At 49.1% G+C, this 22,168-nt stretch overlaps 1 protein-coding gene across 2 annotated transcripts in view; it reads right to left on the bottom strand.

The window, feature by feature from the left end:
• Positions 1–11,355, bottom strand: part of MCM10 (minichromosome maintenance 10 replication initiation factor) — an 83,687-nt gene extending 72,332 nt beyond the window's left edge. Inside the window, exons 1-3 of one of the 2 annotated variants that reach the window (XM_073619506.1) lie at positions 10,962–11,355; positions 8,387–8,468; positions 7,708–7,749 (exon numbers count right to left, since the gene is read on the bottom strand). In XM_073619506.1, coding sequence (XP_073475607.1) covers positions 7,708–7,749; positions 8,387–8,465 — 121 coding nt within the window. In that variant the 5' untranslated portion in view covers positions 8,466–8,468; positions 10,962–11,355. The remainder of the gene's footprint in view (positions 1–7,707; positions 7,750–8,386; positions 8,469–10,961) is intronic. The other variant, XM_073619507.1, reaches the window with a different exon arrangement.
• Positions 11,356–22,168: the final 10,813 nt, after the last annotated feature.

The following is a 22,168-nucleotide window of genomic DNA, read 5'->3' as shown; positions in this document are numbered from 1 at the left end:
TGCGTGTGTGTATATGTGGGGGACCTCAAAAAAATTATGTGCTTTGGTGTAACTTTAATTTTGTTTTTTTCATTATATACTCTGATGATTTTTTTGTGACAAGTTCTCTTTAACTACTTCCCGCCCGGCCTATAACAGATTGACGGCCAGACAGTGGTTCTGTTATCCTGACTGTGCGTCATATGACGTCCAGCAGGATAACATGCCGGCGCGGGGCGATGGCTGGTGCAGCGTGTCAGTCTGACATGCCGCATCTCCAATCGTGGTAAGGAGCCTCTGTCAGAGGCTTCTTACCACGTGATCAGCTGTGACCAATCACAGCTGATCATCGCGTGAACCAGGAAGTGCCGGTAAACAGCCTTCCTCGGTTCGCGCTGACAGGGAGAGCCAGAGGGGGGTCTGTGCTGATAATCAGCACAGCCCCCATCAGATGCCAATCAGTGCCCAACAGCTGCCAGCAGTGCCCCAATAATAAAGTATGTCAGTGCCCACCACAGTGCCAGTGCCCAGCAATAACACCCATCAGTGCCTACTACAGTGCCAGTGTAACACCCGTCAGTGCCACCCTGTCATCATAGGGTCAGTACCGCCCGTCAGTGCCCATCACAGCCGCCTGTCAGTGCCACTTCAGTGAAGGAGAAAACATAATTTTATGACAGAAACTAAGAAAAACTTTTTTTTTTTGGTCTTTTTTAGTTTGTTTAGCAAAAAAAAAAAAACCCCAGAGGTGATCAAATACCACCAAAAGAAAATGATAAAAATGTAGTTTGGGTGCAGTGTTGCATGACCGCGCAATTGTCATTCAAAGTACGACAGTGCTGAAAGCTGAAAATTATCGTGGGCAGGAAGGGGGGAAAGTGCCTGGTATTGAAGTGGTTAATGAGACATTCAGGGTCTAAAAGACCCTGGTTGTCTCCCCTGTGCTCCACTGAATGTAATGCAGAACAGATCGCACTGAATTACATTCTTTCCCGGCCTCGATGGCCAGGGACGGCGACAACCAGGTCCTGGAAGTGACATCATCCACGAAGCTTCTGGGTCAGGAACAAGATGTGTGTCACTGAGTTGGAAAAAGGGTCAACTCCCCCTTATGTCAGTATTTTGTTGGACCACTTTTTGCCTCAATTACAGCCTTTAGTCTGTTGGGATATGTCTCTACTAACTTTGCACATCTAGACATTGCAATATTTGCCCACTCTTCTTTGCAGAACTGCTCAAGTTCAGTGACATTTGATGGTGACCGTTTGTAGAATGCAGTCTTCAAGTCATTCCACAGATTTTCAATGTGGTTCAAGTCTGGGCTCTGACTAAGCCATGCAAGATGGGTTCAACCACCTGCTGTCTGTCCCATAGCAGTTTCACTGCTACAGGGTGGCAGCTGTGCTCCTAATCACACATACATTCAGAGCAATAATTGACCACACAGTGGTTGAAAGAGGAAAAGGTGAATGTCCTGCTCCTTCGAATTTTTCCATCACTGCGATTGAAAACAAACCTCGATCTGACCCCACTATTAGAAAATCAAACAAACGTTCTTAAAATGAGTTTTCGAAGGAAAAGTTAATTTGTGTATACTATACATATTAACTAAATTATACACCTCAGTTTTGAGGTTTTTAATCGATTAACAAGATTTGGCCAACTAATCGATTATAAAAACCCCCGTTAGACTTACCGGTACTTCCAGGAACCTTCCAGGACAGCTACTTGAGAGATGATTGGCTCCGCCCTCTACAGGAAACACAAATCAGATACAATTTAAAAGGCCCCTCCCTTTCCTCTGACCCTCAGTTGTTTAGAAGATCAAGTAACCTCCACCAAAGGTGCACTCGGCAGAGGAAAAAAAACAGAAACCATAAAACACACCACCACCAGGTAAACATGGTCCACAAGTGCAAAAATTGAATAGGGTGGGAATATAGACGCTGTCCTGGAAGGTTCCTGTAAATACCGTTACCGGTAAGTCTAATGGGGGTTTTCCCCCCTCACCTTCCAGGACAGCTACTTGAGAGGATAAGCAAGATTTTATACCTTAGGGAGGGACGACAGCTTGAAGCACTTTCCCACCAAAGGAAAGGTCCTGGCTGGAAAGCATCTGAACTCTATAATGCTTGACAAATGCATGAGAGGAGGACCAGACGGCAGCTTTAGAGATTTCTTTCCATGAAGCCCCCGCTCTTTCTGCCCATGATGTGGTCATGGATCTCGTTGAATGGGCCCTAATTCTAGAAGGAGGGGTGCGATCTGACGCTTTATATGCCTCACAGATAGCGCCCCTAATCCACCTAGCAATAGAACCTTTAGATGCTTTGGACCCTTTCTTGGGGCCACTGAACAAAACCAACAGTTGGGAGGAACTCCTAAACCCACTGGTCTTTTCTAGATAAAGCAGAAGACACCTCTTTATGTCTAAAAGACCAAACCTTTCCTCTTCCGTATTTTTGGGAGAGGTGCAGAAACTAGGAAGGACTATCTCCTGGGATCTATGAAAGTTGGAAGAAACTTTGGGTAAATAGAGAGAATCAGGTCTAATCACTACCCTGTCCTCAAGAATCCTCAGGGAGGGGTCTTTACAGGAAAGAGACTCTAGACCAGAAATCCTTCGCCCTGACGTAATAGCCAAAAGGAAGGACAACTTCAAAGAAATAATTTTCAGGGAAGTCTCATGCAAAGGCTTGAAAGGAGCCCTTGTGAGGGCATTTAATACTAACGACAGATCCCAGGGAGAAATATGTTTGATGACCCTGGGAGTATGTCTAGATCTGGCTAAAAGGAACCTCCTGACTAAGGGATCTTCCGCTAGTCTTCTCTCTGTAAATAAAGATAGGGCAGCAATCTGAACCCTAAGGATGCTGACAGAGAGCCCCTTTTCCACTCCCCCCTGCAAAAAATCCAATATACAGGGAGTAGAAAAAGAATCTAAACCAGTTTTCCTTTGCCAGGAAATAAAAGTTTTCCAAACTTTCCCATAGATTCTTCTTGTGACCAACTTACGGCTGTCCAGGATAGTTGAAATAACCCTCTCAGAACATCACTTTAACTGTAGGATGCGCCACTCAGCCTCCAGGCCGTCAAATGGAAGGTCTGAGGGTTTGGATGTAACACCGAACCCTGATGGAGCAGATCCTTCCGAACTGGTAGGGGCCAGGGAGGATACACAGATAGGGCCTTAAGAGAGGAGAACCAACTCCTCCTGGGCCACCAGGGGGCAATCAGAACAACTTCTGCCCTGTCCTGAATAATTTTCCGAACTAGGGGCAAGAGGGGAAAAGGAGGGAAGGCATAGGCCAGAGTGAAGTCCCACGGGAAGGACAGAGCATCCGTCCCCGAGGACTCTGTTTCTCTCTCCAGAGAGAAGAACGCCGGCAGTTTCCTGTTGAGACTGGAGGCAAAAAGATCCACTGTGGGGAGACCCCGTCTTAGCACCACCTCCTGGAACATGCCTTGATGTAGTTCCCAACTGCTGGAACTGATGCTCACCCTGCTCAAATAGTCCGTCAGCACATTTTCTGACCCCTTGATGCGGACTGCCCTTACTGAAGTGACATAGATCTCCGCCCAGGACAGAATCTGCTGTGTTAAAGACAGAAGCGATTCTGAGCAAGTGCCCCCTTGCTTGTTCAGGTAGGCCACTGTTGTGGCATTGTCTGAAAATATCAATAGGTCTTTTGAATAGACCCTCTCTTCCAGAGATATAAGTACTTTCCTCACAGCCAGAAGTTCTCTGAAATTTGAGGAGCGACCTGCTTCCTCTGGCAACCAGGCTCCCTGTGCTTGCCAGTCCTGTGAGTAAGCACCCCAACCCCACAGACTGGTGTGTAGTAATTTTGACCGGGGAATGTTGTGTGCAAATCTTCCCTCTCTGCAGATGTTCTCGCTGCTCCCACCAGGCGAGATCGAGAAAATTCCCTTCTGGTAATTTTACCAGCTGATCCAGAGAATCCTTCCTGCGATCCCAATGGAGTAAAAGAAAAGCCTGAAGGGGTCTGGAGTGCAATTGGGCCCAAGGCACCCCTGGAATGGCCGCAGTCATCAGACCCAGCAACTGCATGATCCGCCGAAGGGAATCTGAGGGAGCAGCTTGAAGGCCTGCACAGAGAGAAGAATTTTCAAAATCTTCTCTTCGGGAAGAACATTTTTTAGGGCATTAGATAACCCAGGAAAAGTATGCTCTGTGAGGGTACCAGGCAAGATTTTTGCTGGTTGACCTTCCACCCTAATTTTTTTAAAAGTCCGCAAAACCAACTGTAGGTCTTGAACAAGAGACTCCTTGTCTCGAGCAAAAATCAAAAAATTGTCTAGATATGGGACGATCGATATACTTTGAATCCGAAAAAAGGCCACGACTTCTGCCATGATTTTTGTAAAAATCCTCAGTGCTGCCGAGAGACCAAAAGGAAGGGCATTGAACTGCCAGTGAGATGGCTCATTTCCCATGAGAACTGCAAACCTGAGGAACCTTCAGTGGCTCTGGCAGATTGGTACATGAAGATAAGCGTCCTGAAGGTCCAGGGTCACCATGAAGACCTCTGGCAACAACAGATTCCTTACCGAATAAATGTCCTCCATTCGGAAACATCTGTAAACTATGTATTTGTTCAGGACGCTTACATTTATGACCATAGGAAAGCCGCCGGAAGATTTCTTGACCAGCAAGACGAGAGAATAAAATCCCCGGAACTTCTGAATTTCTGGGACAGGAGAAATAACTCCCTCTGTTTCCCACACAGAAATCAAACTTCTGGGGAGGAAGACTTTTGAATTCCAGCCTGTAACTCTTTTCCAAAGTTTGAAGGATAAAGGAATTGGTGGAAATTTCTGCCCATTCCTTGATGAAATGGCACAATCTTCCCCCTACCCCAAACCTGGCATCACTGGGTATTTTTGGAAGAGGCTGAAGGAGCAAAGGGAGCCCCCCCTTTTGCTTGTCTTTGTTAAAGGACCATTTCTTTTTAGTCTGTTGCCTGTTGGCTTTAAAATTAGCCTTGTTTTGGAAGCTACGAAAGGGCTTCTTATTCTGGGGCTTATTCCTTTGGGAAAAGGGGAATCGTTTACTTTTCTCAGAGGAAGGAGCTAAGACCTCTTCTAAGGAAGAACCGAAGAAGAGTTTGCCTTAGAAGGGAATGCCACAGAACTTATTCTTGGAAGTAAGGTCACCTTCCCAAGATTTAAGCCAGATAGCTCGCCTAGCTGAATTAATGAGAGCAGAAGCTCTGGCTGCGGATTTCACTGAATCTGCTGCTGCATCAGCTAAGAAGGCGATTGACTTGGCAATGAGTGGGAGGGATTCCCTAATCTCTTCTTTGGGGGTGTCAGATGCAAGAAGATCATCCAGACGCTGAACCCATACGTCTAAGTTTCTAGCCACACAGGTGGATGCTACTGCCGGGCCTAAGGAAAAAGCTGAAGCATCCCAGGCCTTATGTAGCAATGAGTCAGCCTTTCTATCCATTTGATCTTTAAAGGACCCCAGAATCTTCAAAAGAAAGATCTGATCTTTTGGACACCTGCAACATAGGGGCATCCAATCTAGGACACTTAAAGAAAACCTCCTCAAATTCAGACTGAAAAGGAAATCTTTTGTGTCCCCTGGATTGAAACAACTTTTTTTCAGGTTCTTTCCATTCAGACAGAATCATGTTCCTAAGAGACTGATGTACCGGAAAAGTTATTGATTTACGTCCCTGTAGACCCCTATACATTTTACCCTGTACAGATTGGGCTTGTTGTGGCATCTCAATCTGCTCTGAGGTATATATTGCTTTTAATATTTCATCAATATCCTCAACTGGAAAAAGATACTTAGATGAGCTACCTGTATCCTCCTCTGATGCAGACTTTTCATCAGATGAAGAAACTGTATTCTCACCTTCTTCCAGATCAGAGGTATCATGTTAACTAATAGTCTCAGATACTAACAAGGGAAGGGACCTGGCAGAGTTAGAAAGGTCTTGGGCTATGGGTCTAGCTGAGGAAGAGCCTAGACTAGTAACCCGGTCATTAAAGGGGTTGTAAAGGTAAACATTTTTTCACCTTAATGCATTCTATGCATTAAGGTGAAAAAACTTTTGACAGTACCGCCGCCCCCAGGCCCCCCGTTTTACTTACCTGACGCCTCGAATCTTCGCTCCTCGTCAGCTTCATTGCAGCTCAGCCTGGTCGCTGATTGGCTGCAGTGGATGGATTGAAAGCAGCACAGCCATTGGCTCGCGCTGCTGTCAATCACATCCGATGATGCGGCGCGCCGGGGGGCGGGGCCGAGTGATACAGCGAGCGGCTATAGCCGCCGGCTGTATCACGGGAGCGCGCCCGCAAGCACTCACCACCGTGCGAGGGAGCTCGCATGAAGGTGGTAAATGCTTGCGGGGAGGAGCTGAAACAGCTGCCGAGGGACCCCAGAAGACCAGGTTCGGGGCCACTCTGTGCAGAACGAGCTGCACAGTGAAGGTAAGTATAACATGTTTGTTATTTAAAAAAAAAAAAAAAAAAATATAACTTTACAACCCCTTTAAGTGACCGAAAGGAGTCCACTACCTCCTTCATAGAAGTCATTAACTCCTTAAAAGAGGAAGACTCTGAACTAGCTCTGGGTGGAATACAATTCTCACAAAATAGCTTTTTATAACTATCAGAAAGCCTGGCCCTACAGTTCCCACATTTCTTCTTCACCGGTTTGGCCTAGAAAAAAAGCAGAAACAAGGACCATAAATAAAAAGGTTCCATACAAAAAAGTCCCTTGCTGTAGACTATCCACAGACAAGGGCTTACCTTGGGGAGAGTATGGGACCCAGATGCTGCCGCTGGTTCAATATGAGCGGAGATGCTCCATCCTCAGACCTGTCCTCAAGCTCCATGAAGCAAGCAGAGAACGGCCGTAGAGAAGACTGCTGCTGTACTGAAAAACTGCACTTAGAATGGCGTTTTTAGCACACTATACCCCTGCAGCATGTCCTCAGTGTCTCCACGCCATGCTCCTTTAAAAAAACTCGGCGTCCGGAAGTGCGTCATGTGACTTCCGGTTCCTGGGCCATCTTGCCGTGTCACCGAAAGTCCTCCTGACGCCATCTTGATACATCGAAATGAAGCATTTAGGAGGGCACAGTTCCACACAGCAGCGCTGGGGAAAAAAGGAAGGGAGTTGCCACCACTCACATAGGCAAGTAACCCTTAGAAAAGGGGGGGTCCACCAACCAGTTACCAGACCTTAAGAAAACAAAAAACGTGTCGGTGCTCCTGGAGTGTCTGGAAACACAAAACAACTGAGGGTCAGAGGAAAGGGAGGGGCCTTTTAAATTGTATTTGATTTGTGTTTCCTGTAGAGGGCGGAGCCAATCATCTCTCAAGTAGCTGTCCTGGAAGGTGAGGGGGGAAATGATTGTTAGTTGCAGCCCTACATATAGCTAATGTAAGTGGAAGAGAAGAGGTAAACAAAACATCTGTTTTACAATTTACTTTGTACAATATATAAACTAGTTTACACAAACAAGGAAGCAAAGTTGCCATGCTACTTGACAAACTTGGATTTTAAGAACACAAGGGATGCATGAGCCTTCAAGCTAACATGTTGTCCAGAGGTGCGTTACCCACCACCCCTTTGCAAACTCTGAATTAACTAGGTAAGATAGAGATATAGTCAGAGATAGAGATTTATATATATTAAACAAAAAAAAAAAAAAAAAAAAAAAAAAAAACTAAAAGATTGCTCACCTTCCATTACTCTAAAGGCAGGACCTCCACCAAGTGCGATACCTAAATATAAAAATAGGAAATAATAAATTTGTAATAGGCATGAAGAAATACAGTGTATTATTAAAGATTCAATATGAAGGACCTTAACCGTGCCACATCCTAAAAATTATCAAAACCAACTGGAACAAAAGATGGCTCCATAAAAAAGGCGGATTTTATCAGCACAAGAGGCAAAATGCTGTAAAACAGGGGTAGGCAACATTAAAGAGGTAGAGATCTACCTGAACAACACTGGAGAAGTCAAAGATCACTGGGCACAGTGTCGCCTCCTCACACCTGATTTGAGCCTCTAATTGCAGTACTACCATGTCGCAAACGCGTGCACTGCACAGCAATCATAGGCTTCAATCAGGTTGTGAGGAGGCAACATATTGCCTCCTCAATACACACTCGAATAGCTGTTCAGAGGTGCAGCACTTGTGAATGAGCCCTTAGTTGCATTCAGCAGCAGCACGCTTATGGCTCGTAAAGTTGGCTGTGATTAAAAAAAGCAGGATATAATAGAAGTCTATGGCTAAGTGCAGCAAACCCACAGAAAAGCTGCAGGTGCACTGCACCCGCGGTGTGGGTAAATTGCAGCACATCAGAGTGAAGGCAGCCCTGTACTATTATGCCCAGTGTATTGCTTCACACTTGCCTGAAGATCTCTTCTTTCCTGCTGCTGGAACCACTTTGGAGACTGCTAGTCGAGATAAGAGGTGGGGTACAGTTGGCATCCGCTGAGGGGAGAAGAGCCGGAGATTAATGCATTAATGTTTTGTAACGTGGAAAAAACCTGCGCTACCCCCTATTATGAATACAAGTGCTCATAGAAAAAAAATGTATTTGGTATCAAACCAGTAAAGTGACGGTGCTGCCACTAAAAAACTGGAATATTCAGCTCAAAATCATGTGTAACATAAAAATAGATGCGCAACCAAGTAAGTGAACAAACTAATATATGCAACAAGAAGCAAATTAACGAATGAACAAATAGCATAATTAATAAATGAAAGAAATAAATGTCCATATGGCGTGGTTAGGAAGTGGTGTGACATGCATGCTGATGTGTCAGTTAGTAACGTGAGAGGGGACTGAAGGAGTGAGGTGAGGAGTAGAGAGATAGATTTGGGTGTCATCGGCATAGAGATGGTATTGGAAGCCGTGGGAGGTTTTCAAGTGACCCAAGAAAGGAGGTGAAGATAGAGGTGAGAAGGGGTCCAAGCTGCAGTGCATGTCAGCCTTTGAGGCCCTGTTTACAAGGGCAGTTGGCATCACATTTATGGGTGTATTCTCACATGCACAAGACAATTTATTCATTTCAATAGGCTGCCCTACACATGCACCAAAGTAGCTTTTTGAGCTTCACTTTTCTTGTTTGTGTGCCTCCTGCATTTGTGGGGGGGGGGACCATTTAACAATAAAGGCGCAACATTTTTCATGCACCTCTGACTTTACGCACAATCACAAAACACTTAGGTGTGAATGGGGCCAAGAGGGCTGCAGACGGGGATTGGGGGTCTGAGAGGGCTACAGGCAGAGCTATGGGGGGCTAAGAGGGGTGCAGGCAGCGATGGATTGGAGGGGTGAGAAGAGGGGTGCAGGTGCTGATCGCTGGGGGGGGGCGGCAGACAGGGGAGCTGAGCTGATCGCTGGGGGGGCTGACAGGGTGGGGGCGCAGGCGCTGATCGCTGGGGGGAACGCAGATCGCTGGGGGGGATGACGGGGGGGGGGGGGACGCAGACGCTGATCGCTGGGGGGATGACGGGGGGGCGCAGGCGCTGATCGCTGGGGGGATGACGGGGGGGGGCGCAGGCGCTGATCGCTGGGGGGATGACGGGGGGGGGGCGCAGGCGCTGATCGCTGGGGGGATGACGGGGGGGGGGGGGCCGCAGGCGCTGATCGCTGGGGGGATGACGGGGGGGCGCAGGCGCTGATCGCTGGGGGGATGACGGGGGGGGGGGGCGCAGGCGCTGATCGCTGGGGGGATGACGGGGGGGGGGGCGCAGGCGCTGATCGCTGGGGGGATGACGGGGGGGGGGGCGCAGGCGCTGATCGCTCGGGGGATGATGGGGGGGGGGGCGCAGGCGCTGATCGCTGGGGGGATGACGGGGGGGGGCGCAGGCGCTGATCGCTGGGGGGGGGGGCAGGGCTCACAGGCGCTGATCGCTGGGGGGGGGGGCAGGGCTCACAGGCGCTGATCGCCCGGGAGGGGGGCTCACAGGCGCTGATCGCCCGGGAGGGGGGCTCACAGGCGCTGATCGCCCGGGAGGGGGGCTCACAGGCGCTGATCGCCCGGGAGGGGGGCTCACAGGCGCTGATCGCCCGGGAGGGGGGCTCACAGGCGCTGATCGCCCGGGAGGGGGGCTCACAGGCGCTGATCGGCCGGGGAGGGGGGCTCACAGGCGCTGATCGGCCGGGGAGGGGGGCTCACAGGCGCTGATCGGCCGGGGAGGGGGGCTCACAGGCGCTGATCGGCCGGGGAGGGGGGCTCACAGGCGCTGATCGGCCGGGGAGGGGGGCTCACAGGCGCTGATCGGCCGGGGAGGGGGGCTCACAGGCGCTGATCGGCCGGGGAGGGGGGCTCACAGGCGCTGATCGGCCGGGGAGGGGGGCTCACAGGCGCTGATCGCCGGGGAGGGGGGCTCACAGGCGCTGATCGCCGGGGAGGGGGGCTCACAGGCGCTGATCGCCGGGGAGGGGGGCTGACTGGCGCTGATCGCTTGGGGGGGCTGACTGGCGCTGATCGCTTGGGGGGGGCTGACAGGCGCTGATCGCTTGGGGGGGGCTGACAGGCGCTGATCGCTTGGGGGGGGCTGACAGGCGCTGATCGCTTGGGGGGGGCTGACAGGCGCTGATCGCTTGGGGGAGGCCGACAGGCGCTGATCGCTTGGGGGAGGCCGACAGGCGCTGATCGCTTGGGGGGGAATGACAGGCGCTGATCGCTTGGGGGGGGGGGGCTGACAGGCGCTGATCGCTGGGGGGGGGGGGGCTGACAGGCGCTGATCGCTTGGGGGGGGGGGCTGACAGGCGCTGATCGCTTGGGGGGGTGGGTGACAGGCGCGCAGGCAGCGATCAGAGGGGTGAACACTGCACCTGTGACTCCAGGGAGAAGAAAGCATACTGGGATTTGTAGTCTTGTGTGATTCAATGGACATTATAGTGAGAAGGAACTATCCAGGTGCACTGCTATGAAGGATGCCCTCCCCCTGTGGGCTCACCAGGCTTCTTACCTCGTTATCAGTGCTGTTAGGACGCGGTGCTCAGCAGGCTGTGTATACAGAAGCCCCAGGTTCCCCTCACTTTCCCTCACCCTCCGGTTAGAAGCAACACAACCCGGCCACAGACTCAGAATACCCGCCAACAATCCAATGTCGCCCCGCCCACACCGGGCGTCATGACGTTTGGCGCCAATCGCTCCAGCAACTCCACTTGGAGCTGGAAAGTATGAGGCAAATGTAGAAAGTGTGTTCAGTGAGGGAAATCCACTACCCATAGGCGTCTATTGTTACTAAGAACGATACGTTTTTAATGAGCCTCAATTGCTATACCCTGGGCCACACCGGGGGGTCGTCTAGTCTGACGAAACACCTGAGCGACCTCACGGGCGCCATTTTTACTGCTGGCAAGAAGGCGTGAAGACGGAAGTGTGTGGGCAAGTTGCCCTCCCAGTACGTGCAGTTTGGTGGCCATCTTTTGGTTGGTAAGTGTCTCGAGCCTCTCATCGCAGGTTTGTGATGAAAATGACGTGTGACTGTTTGTTTTGCCATGTGTAATAGGATGGGAGGGTGTGTGTGTGTGTCAGGAGAGGAGAGAGGGAAGCTGCTTCTTTACTGAAACTCCAGAACATTGGACTGTGTGAGATCTCACCGACACATCATCCATTGGATATAATATTGGAGTGATAGAAGTGTACCAGCACTCTATGAGGTCATGGCTGGAGGGAGGGTCACATGACCTGTGTATACAGAGCCTGACCCCTCTATGTAGATCAGTCTGTGTGATCAATACTTCTGATTATAGAATATCATCCCATTCTATTTAACGGAATTGTGCTCAACAATCCCAGTGTGAAAGTGCCAAGTTATTTCCTTTTACCACTTCCCCTCTGGAAGGTTTTCCCCAATCGTGATCAGACCATTTTTTGCTATTCAGCACTGCGCTACTTTAGCTGGAAACTGCGCAGTCATGCAACACTATACCCAAATATTTTTTATTTGTTTTTTTCACACAAGTAGAGCTTTCTTTTGGTGGCATTTGATCAACACTGGGTTTATTTATTGCTATATAAACAAAAAAAGACTGAAAATAAAATCAATATTTGCACTTTGTTATAAAATATATCCAGTAATTAAAAAAATCTAATTTCTTCCAAAAATGTATTCTGCTATATGTCTTTGGTAAAATAAAATAAAAATCCAATTGGTTTGTGGGAAATTTAAAGTGTCTACAAACTATAGTATGCATACTGGAGTTTAAGCAGCTATAGGCGCTAATGGCGGTGATCAGCTACTTCTAGTCCCTCTAGACCAGTCATCCACCTCCACCAGAGTGCCCTCATCCTTATTTTTCGTAGCTATTTATAGTGAGACTGTAATAGGGTGGCGGACAATATGGCGCTAACAGACACTGGCTGGGAGGGTTACTTACTGATATTGATGTCGCTAATGGATAGGGTTGTACCGATACCAAGCATTTGCGTGAGTACTTGTACTCACACAAATGCTCCCGATGCTTAATCCGATGCCTGGGATGGGAGAGAGAAGCGGTGTGCAACAGGAAGTCAGCAGGCGGAGTGGAGAGCGAGTCCTCAAGCAGGTAAGCTGGCAGGGGTGCAGGGCGCAGCCGCATCATCCATCGGGATCGGTGACCGGAGCCATCGCATTTGGTAACTGAAGTGATGCTCTGTGTTGAACATGCTCAGTGCTTGAACATCCCGGTGCCCATCTTGGTACACCCTGCTCTCGGCCACATTAAGCCAGCAGTGGACATCTTGTTACACCCAGCCCATATAGTTCGGGCTGGGTGTAACAAGATGTGCGCTGCTGATTTTATGCGGCCGAGTGCAGGGTGTACCAAGATGGGCATCGCAGGCAGCATAGCAATATACCGTATTTATCGGCGTATAACACGCACTTTTTTCCCCTTAAAATCAGGGGAAAGTCGCAGGTGCGTGTTATACGCCGATCCCCTGCGATCCCGTGGTGTCAAAACTTCAAAATCGCCGACCGTGATTTGAAAATGGCGCCGCCGGCGCCGAAATACACAGAGCCGGTCCTCGGCTCTTTCCGGCGGCTCTCGTTCATTTTCGGCTCCACTCGTAGTCCCGAGCGGAGCTATCCGAACCTACTCGGCTAGGTTCGGATAGCTCCGCTCGGGACTACGAGTGGAGCCGAAAATGAACGAGAGCCGCCGGAAAGAGCCGAGGACCGGCTCTGTGTATTTCGGCGCCGGCGGCGCCATTTTCAAATCACGGTCGGCGATTTTGAAGCCCAATATGGCAGGGACAGGGGATCGACGGCTGCAATGGGGCAAGGCTGCACTGGGGAAGTCTGCACTGGGGAAGTCTGCACTGGGGAAGTCTGCACTGGGGAAGTCTGCACTGGGGAAGTCTGCACTGGGGAAGGCTGCACTGGGGAAGGCTGCACTGACAAGGCTGCACTGACATGGCTGCACTGGGGCAAGGCTGCACTGAGAAGGCTGCAATGATGGGCATTTAAATGTAAGTTTTTTTCCCTTCAACTTCCCTCCTAAAAGTTTTTTTTCCTTAAAATTCCCTCCTAAATTGGGGTGCGTGTTATACGCCGGCGCGTGTTATACGCCGATAAATACGGTAGTTTAGTTTCCTTTCTTTTTCTCTCATGTCATTTATTTCACTGCCCGTCTGTCAGTGCTCAGCCATCAGTGCGTGCCACCTATCAGTGCTGCATAATCAGTGCCACCTATCAGTGCACTGCTCATCAGTGCTGCATCAGTGCCACCTATCGGTGCTCATCAGTCAGTGCCAGCCATCAGTGCGTGCTACCTATCAGTGCCACTGCCAGCCATCAGTCAGTGCCACCTTTTAGTGCCCATCTATCAGTGCCAACCATCAGTGCGTCACTGTCACATGACATTAAAAAAAAGAATTGATATCGGCGAGTACTTGAAAAAAGGTACTTGTACTCGGTCTTAAAAAAGTGGTATCGGGACATTCCTACTAATGACACTAATACAGTGATCAGTGATAATACTGTACACCGACACTGGCTGGGAAGGGAGTTGGGGCAATCAAAGGGTTAAAGTGAGGTTCCACTCAAATTTTTAACTTAATCTTACCCCCTTCAGTTAATTGCATAGATGTTCAAATGCCCCACAACAAATTTTTTTTATCGCTGTAATTACCTTTATATTGTACTTTATTGTGGCACTTCCTGCCTCTCCTCCCATGGGAGTAGGCGTGTTTATTGAAAATCAGTTATTCCACGCTTAGGAAGAAAAAAGGAACTGCAGCCCCCCCCCAACACAGACTATCACCTTGGTGAAATTCAAACAAACGAGATCCTATAATGGGGGAATTGGCGCTGTTCAAAAAGGTGTACAATAAGTATTAAATAATATGTAATAAGTAAATAGATGACTAAAAAATGAATAAAGAATAGATGAATAAAAGAATATGTGAAGTGATAAATACTCCAGGTGAGAATGTACCAAAATATTATACTATACTGTAAAGTGCAAAGTGCTAGAAAATATGTGATCTGAACTATATCAGTGGAATACAATACACAAAAAATAAAGAATTAACTAACGGTGATATAAAACACCAAATGACATGTTGTAAAAAATCTGTCGTCTAAAACCACATTAAACCGCTGTGAAGAAGTAACAAAAACACAAAAATAGCGATATAAAAATACTAAGTGTAAAAAGTGCTAATAAAAATTCAGTGTCCTGAAAGAAAATCAATAAAGTCTGAGAAAAACTGTAATGTATCAGTCCAATAAGAAAATTCTTGATGTAGTGATGTAGAAAGTGCTCCCCGTCTTCCGCTGCACCCCCAGTCGTGCTCCACCGGCTGGCTCAAAGCCGATAGCCGCAGCAACAGCGTGGTAGCGGCGTGCGTTCCACAGCCTGCCTACCAGAAACCGGAAGTCCAGAGGAAAAACGCACAAGAGACGTATGCGTACCACGTAACCACGCCTTACACGTTTCATCACAAGGCTTTGCTGAGGCAGCGGTCACTATTGGCTCCTGCTGTTCTCAGTCAAAGCTTGTTAGCAGGGGGTGGGGCAGAACCCGGGCTGGCTAGGCTCAGGAGAGTGCCCACACGTCTGCCCCTGTACCAAGAAGCTTGGTATGGTGGCAGACACAGAAGAGGAGGAGTTAACAGCGCTGGTGGGGAACCCCAGATGAGTAGGAAGAGGGGCCACACTGTGCAATACCATTGTAATGTATGACAGAAATACAGGGAAGAAGAGATGACCACAGACAAAATTAGAATGAGCTTATAAACATCCAGAATAATCATTGTTTCTCAAGTTGTAATTTCTGGCTGTAAGAAGGTTTCCTTGCAGCACTGCCACCATGCAGACCTACCTTTTTCTTTACATTTAGTAGCTTTTTTAAAAGTATGCCTGTCACAGGTTTAAAAAATGCAAAGTGACAAGGAGGTACATGCCCCTGCCGAAGTCTTTTGACGTAACGCATAGGGCGGAGCTGCTGACGGCACTCCTAACTAGTGCGTTTCTCAAGCAGATCGTCTAAGAAGCTACATCATCTTCCCCAACACACAGTAGTGCACCAGAAGGCATATATTACTATGCATCATGGTGCGGTTTGTTTTTAAAAAAGGATCATGTACGTTTTTTTTTATCCATTGTGGTGCTCTGGCCTGCCTTAAAGCAGAACTAAACCCACCGATTTAACTGTTTCCAAAAACAATTACATTCGGGACATGTTGTGAATGATAACTGTCTGTCGCCAGTGAGCTTATGCTGGCTCTCGTTGAACTGCCAAGCCATCAATTGGCTGGTGGTCATAGCTAATCGCATGTGCAGCACTATGGCAACTGCAGATCAAACAGAGGCTAAGGTAGAAGCTTCCTTGGATGTAAAGGATAGGATGGTTTAGTTCCACTCTAACTCAATGCACGTTAATGCATGTGCATTAGCACACTGCAGTAGAACACCTAAACCCTCAGCTAGGAGGGTATCAAATTTGGCTGCTCTTTCTTGTTAGGAGCCATATTTGAATATTTACGAGGACAGAGTTGTGTTATGCCCTCGTCCAGTCTTTTTGCCAAAAGTGATTTCAGACCTTCATCGGAATGAAGACATTGTCCTGCCATAATTTTTTCCCAAGACCATGTTTCAGGGAAGATAAGTCACTACATTGTCTTGATCTAGTAAGAGCAGTTAAAATGTATTTAAAGAAGACTGCTTAGATTCGTAAGACTGATGTCTTATTTATTCTGCCAGAGGGTCCTAAGAAAGGACAGGCAGCGTCAAAATCCACCGTTGCTAAGTGGATTTGGCAAGTTATAATTTAAACTTATGATTTAAGGGGTAAGATTCCCCTATTCAGGTTAAGGCGCACTCTACCAAAGCGGTTAGTGTTTCTTGGGCAGTGCGTGACCAGACCTCCTTTACTCAGATCTGCAAGGCCGCAACTTGGTCTTCGGTCCATACATTCACAAATTTTTATCAAGTGGATGTAAGAAAGAATGAGGATGTCGCCTTTGGGCGCTGTATGCTGCAGGCAGCAGTATAAATCCTCAGGTCTGCGGGTGCCTTATGGGCTGTGTCTCCCTCCCCTCAAGTGGTATTGCTTTGGGACATCCCAGTAAGTAATTACTTGAGGCTCTGTGTACTGTGATGTACGATAAAGAAAGTAGGATTTTTTATAACAGCTTACCTGTAAAATCCTTTTCTTGGAGTACATCATGGGACACAGAGGTCCCTCCCTTCTGTCATATGGAGTATAACTATATTGCTTGGCTACAAAAACTGAGGACTCCTGGAAGGAGGAGGGGTTATATAGGGGAGTCAACTTCCTTTAATGATTGCCAGTGTCAACACCTGAAGGTAGGCTATAACCCAATAAGTAATTACTTGAGGCTCTGTGTCCTATAAACTCCAAGAAAAGGATTTTTAGTCCTCATGCACACGGACGTTTTTACAGCTGCTTTTTTGAGCTTTTTTTGCAGCTTAAAAAGGCCTGTCTATGTTAGTCTATGGCTTCATGCCCACCTAGGCGTTTTTGAGCTGCAAGTGGCATAGGCGTTTTTAAGCTGTAAAAAAAACCCAGGACCAGTGGGTTCTGAGAGACGTTTTTCAGCTGTAAAAACGCTCTAACGCTGAAAAACGCTCAAAAACGTCATTCACCAAAGTTTTTTAGCGTTTTTGATCCATTGGAAAAAAAAAAAAAATTTGAAAAAAAAAAAACGCTCAAAAACGCTAACGCGGAAAAACGCTAAAAAACGCTATTACAAAAACACTGAAAAAAGCTGAAAAAAGTCGCTGCTAAAATACTGGCGTTTTCATAACGTTTTTTTAACAGCCTGTGTGCATGAGGGCTTATAGGTAAGCTGTTATAAAAAATCCTATTATTACAAAACTAACCCAATAGGGAAGTGGTACGTGTTACATATATACACTGCAATGCATACATATATACATATCTTAGTTGAAAAAATCAAATAAAGTCACAAAATAAGTGAATAAAGTGATAATATCATAATAAATGTGAATAAAGTGCCAATATGCAGACACAAAAGAACAACTAGTGAAAAACAAAAGTCCAGAACAGGGGTCCTCAAACTACGGCCCGCGGGCCACATGCGGTCCGCCGAGGTCATTTATCCGGCCCACCCCACCCAGGGCCGGATTCCTGACAGGCCAGGCCCGGGCCGGGGCCAGGTCGGCTCGGCTTAGGCAGGTCCACTCTGCTTCAGGAGGGAGCATATCCGCTCCGCTCAAGCCGCCTCCCCCACCCCAGTAATGGAGGGCTCCGTGTGCCGCGCTGCATGCTGGGAAGTGTAGTTTCCAGCACAGTCCCGCGCGATTCACAGCACAGATTCACGTCTTCCTCACGCAGACAGGAGGCACGGAGGGTGACATCGAGAGCGGAGGCTTCAGGCAACAGCCTGCTAACAAGTGAGGACCCCTGTCCACCCCTCTGTCCCCCTGTCCATCCCACTGTCCACCCCTCTGTCCCCCCCACTGTCCCCCTGTCCATCCCACTGTCCCCCTGTCCATCCCACTGTCCCCCTGTCCACCCCTCTGTCCCCCTGTCCACCCCCCTGTCCATCCCACTGTCCCCCTGTCCATCCCACTGTCCCCCTGTCCACCCCTCTGTCCCCCTGTCCACCCCTCTGTCCCCTTGTCCACCCCTCTGTCCCCTTGTCCACCCCTCTGTCCCCTTGTCCACCCCTCTGTCCCCCTGTCCACCCCTCTGTCCCCCTGTCCATCCCACTGTCCCCCTGTCCATCCCACTGTCCCCCTGTCCACCCCACTGTCCCCCTGTCCACCCCACTGTCCCCCTGTCCACCCCACTGTCCCCCTGTCCATCCCACTGTCCCCCTGTCCATCCCACTGTCCCCCTGTCCATCCCACTGTCCCCCTGTCCACCCCACTGTCCCACTGTCCCCCTGTCCACCCCTCTGTCCCCCTGTCCACCCCTCTGTCCCCCTGTCCACCCCTCTGTCCATCCCACTGTCCCCCTGTCCATCCCCTCTGTCCATCCCCTCTGTCCATCCCCTCTGTCCATCCCCTCTGTCCATCCCCTCTGTCCACCCCTCTGTCCATCCCCTCTGTCCACCCCTCTGTCCATCCCCTCTGTCCACCCCTCTGTCCACCTGTCCACCCCTCTGTCCACCTGTCCACCCCTCTGTCCATCCCACTGTCCCCCTGTCCACCCCATTGTCCCCCTGTCCATCCCCTCTGTCCATCCCACTGTCCACCCCTCTGTCCATCCCACTGTCCCCCTGTCCATCCCCTCTGTCCCCCTGTCCATCCCCTCTGTCCCCCTGTCCACCCCTCTGTCCATCCCCTCTGTCCACCCCTCTGTCCCCCTGTCCATCCCACTGTCCCCCTGTCCATCCCACTGTCCCCCTGTCCATCCCACTGTCCCCCTGTCCATCCCACTGTCCCCCTGTCCACCCCACTGTCCCCCTGTCCACCCCACTGTCCACCCCACTGTGCCCCTGTCCACCCCACTGTCCCCCTGTCCACCCCACTGTCCCCCTGTCCACCCCACTGTCCCCCTGTCCATCCCACTGTCCCCCTGTCCATCCCACTGTCCCCTTGTCCACCCCTCTGTCCCCCTGTCCACCCCACTGTCCCCCTGTCCACCCCCTCTGTCCCCCTGTCCACCCCCTCTGTCCCCCTGTCCACCCCCTCTGTCCCCCTGTCCACCCCCTCTGTCCCCCCCCTGTCCACCCCTCTGTCCCCCCCCTGTCCACCCCTCTGTCCCCCCCCTGTCCACCCCTCTGTCCCCCTGTCCACCCCTCTGTCCACCTGTCCACCCCTCTGTCCATCCCATTGTCCCCCTGTCCACCCCTCTGTCCCCCTGTCCATCCCCTCTGTCCCTCTGTCCACCCCACTGTCCCTCTGTCCACCCCACTGTCCCTCTGTCCCCCTGTCCACCCCACTGTCCCCCTGTCCACCCCACTGTCCCGATGTCCACCCCACTATCCCCCTGTCCACCCCTCTGTCCACCTGTCCACCCCTCTGTCCATCCCACTGTCCCCCTGTCCATCCCTCTGTCCCCCTGTCCATCCCTCTGTCCCCCTGTCCATCCCCTCTGTCCACCCCACTGTCCCCCTGTCCACCCCACTGTCCACCCCTCTGTCCCCCTGTCCACCCCACTGTCCCCCTGTCCACCCCTCTGTCCACCCCACTGTCCCACTATTCCCCTGTCCCCCTGTCCACCCCTCTGTCCATCCCACTGTCCCCCTGTCCACCCCACTGTCCCCCTGTCCACCCCACTGTCCCCCTGTCCATCCCCTCTGTCCCCCTGTCCATCCCCTCTGTCCATCCCACTGTCCCCTCTGTCCATCCCACTGTCCCCTCTGTCCATCCCACTGTCCCCTCTGTCCATCCCACTGTCCCCCCTGTCCACCCCTCTGTCCATCCCACTGTCCCCTGTCCATCCCTCTGTCCCCCTGTTCATCCCCTATATATATATATATATATATATATATATATATATATATATATATATATATATATATATATATATATATATATATTATATATATATATATATATATATATATATATATATATATATATTATTATTTATTATTCATTCTTTTATTCTTTTGCACTACAAAAAACATGTGTGCATAGGAATTTAGGAATTAGTTCATATTTTTTTTATACTATAGTGCGGCCCCCCAACAGTCTGAGGGACCATGAACTGGCCCCCTGTCTAAAAAGTTTGAGGACCCCTGGTCCAGAATATAGCTGACACATGTGTAAATAAAAGTCCAAGGATGAAGAAAATAATCCTGAAAAACGCTTGGACAAATATTCATCAGATGTCAACACCTCAGATGAACTAGGATAGTAAGTGAGCCACCACCAATGAACCGAAGGAGGCTTACCAGATGTTGATTTGGATAGGCTTATACCACCCAAATCATAAAGGCTTTATAAACCAACTAGCTGGAAAGGTGCGACTGTCTGGGTAGGCACAACAGATCCTGGTTCGAATCTACAACTTGGCACAAATGATCTTGGACATCAACATAGGGCTAGCACTCTAATAGGAGCCAGAGATTCAGTGTTCACATACCATGCATACCATCTATGGGTCAAGTCTAATTTTAATTCTGTCCTCCGTTAACCATGGAGGTGCTTCCTGTGTTGTGTCATGAGGATAAACACTGCAGTTTTGGTTACTGAAGCCCCTCGATTCACTCGTGAAGACTGAGGAGAAGAATAAATTCAATACCTTCGCCATCTCCCCATCCTTTGTAACCAGATGTCCTTCCTCATTCTTTATGGGGCCAATATGGTCTGTCCTCCTTTTTTACTGTTTACATACTTAAAGAATTTCTTGGGATTTTTTTTGCTCTCCTCCGCTATGTGTCTTTCATGTTCTATCTTAGCTGTCCTGTAGCTATATGAATGCTTTTGATGATCTTCTATCATGTGACATCACTGGGGGAGCTAGGGAGGAGGTGGAATCCTTATGGGTAGAGCTCCAAAGGGATGAAGCTAAGGGGAAAATAATACTGGGAGTATTTTATTATTATTATTATTATTATACAGGATTTATATAGCGCCAACAGTTTACGCAGCGCTTTACAATATAAAAGGGAGACAATACAGTTATAATACAAGAGGATTAAGAGGGCCCTGCTCAGAAGAGCTTACAATCTAATAGGGTGGGGCAGGTGTTACAAAAGGTTGTAACTGTGGGGAATGAGCTGGTTGAAGTGGTAGGAGATTAGTTGGAGACGTGATAGGCTTTCCTGAACAGATGAGTTTTCAGGGATTGCCTGAAGGTAGCAAGAGTAGGGGATAGATGGAGGTAGCGAGTTCCAGAGGATGGGAGAGGCTCTGGAAAAATCCTGGAGGCCAGCATGGGAGGAGGAGATGATAGAGCTTGAAAGCAGGAGATCTTGAGAAGAGCGGAGAGGTCGATTTGGGTGATATTTGGAGACAAGATTAGTGATGTAGTTCGGGGCAGAGTTGTGAATGGCTTTGTATGTTGTGGTTAGTATTTTGAATCTAATTCGCTGGGTGATTGGGAGCTAGTGTAGGGATTGGAGTAGAGGGTTGGCAGACACTGAGTGGTTGGTAAGGTGGATAAGTCTGGCAGCAGCATTCATGATAGACTGAAAAGGGGATAGCCTATGGAGAGGTAGGCCAATGAGAAGGGAGTTGCAATAGTGAAGGCGAGAGATAACAAGGGAGTGAATGAGGAGCTTGGTGGTTTCATTTGTTAAAAAGGGGCGAATTTTAGAGATGTTACGGAGGTGAATTCTACAAACATTTGACAATGATTGGATTTGAGGCTGAAATGACAAGTCAGAGTCTAGGATTACACCTAGTACCCTGGCATGAGGGGAGGGCCTGATGGTTGCATTGTTGATTTTGATGGAAAAGTCATGGAGGGGGGCACGGCGGGGGGGAATATTAATAGTTCAGTTTTAGAGAGATTTAGTTTAAGGAAGTGGTGCGACATCCATGCTGATGTGTCAGTTAGTAAGTTAGTAATGCGAGAGGAGACTGAAGGAGTGAGGTGAGGAGTAGACAGATAGATTTGGGTGTCATCAGCGTATAAGTGGTATTGGAAGCCGCGGGCGGTTATTAAGTGACCAAGGGAGGAGGTGTAGATAGAGAAGGGAAGGGGTCCAAGAACCGAGCCTTGGGGGACCCCCACAGAAAGGGGAAATGGAGAGGAGGAAACAGAATTGTAGGTGACACTGAAGGAGCGCTGTGATAAA

This window comes from Aquarana catesbeiana, linkage group LG03 (assembly GCF_042186555.1).
Source record: "Aquarana catesbeiana isolate 2022-GZ linkage group LG03, ASM4218655v1, whole genome shotgun sequence".
NCBI lineage: Eukaryota > Metazoa > Chordata > Amphibia > Anura > Ranidae > Aquarana > Aquarana catesbeiana.
Note: the sequence above shows the minus strand (reverse complement) of the source record. Positions and strands in the feature narration are given on the sequence as shown.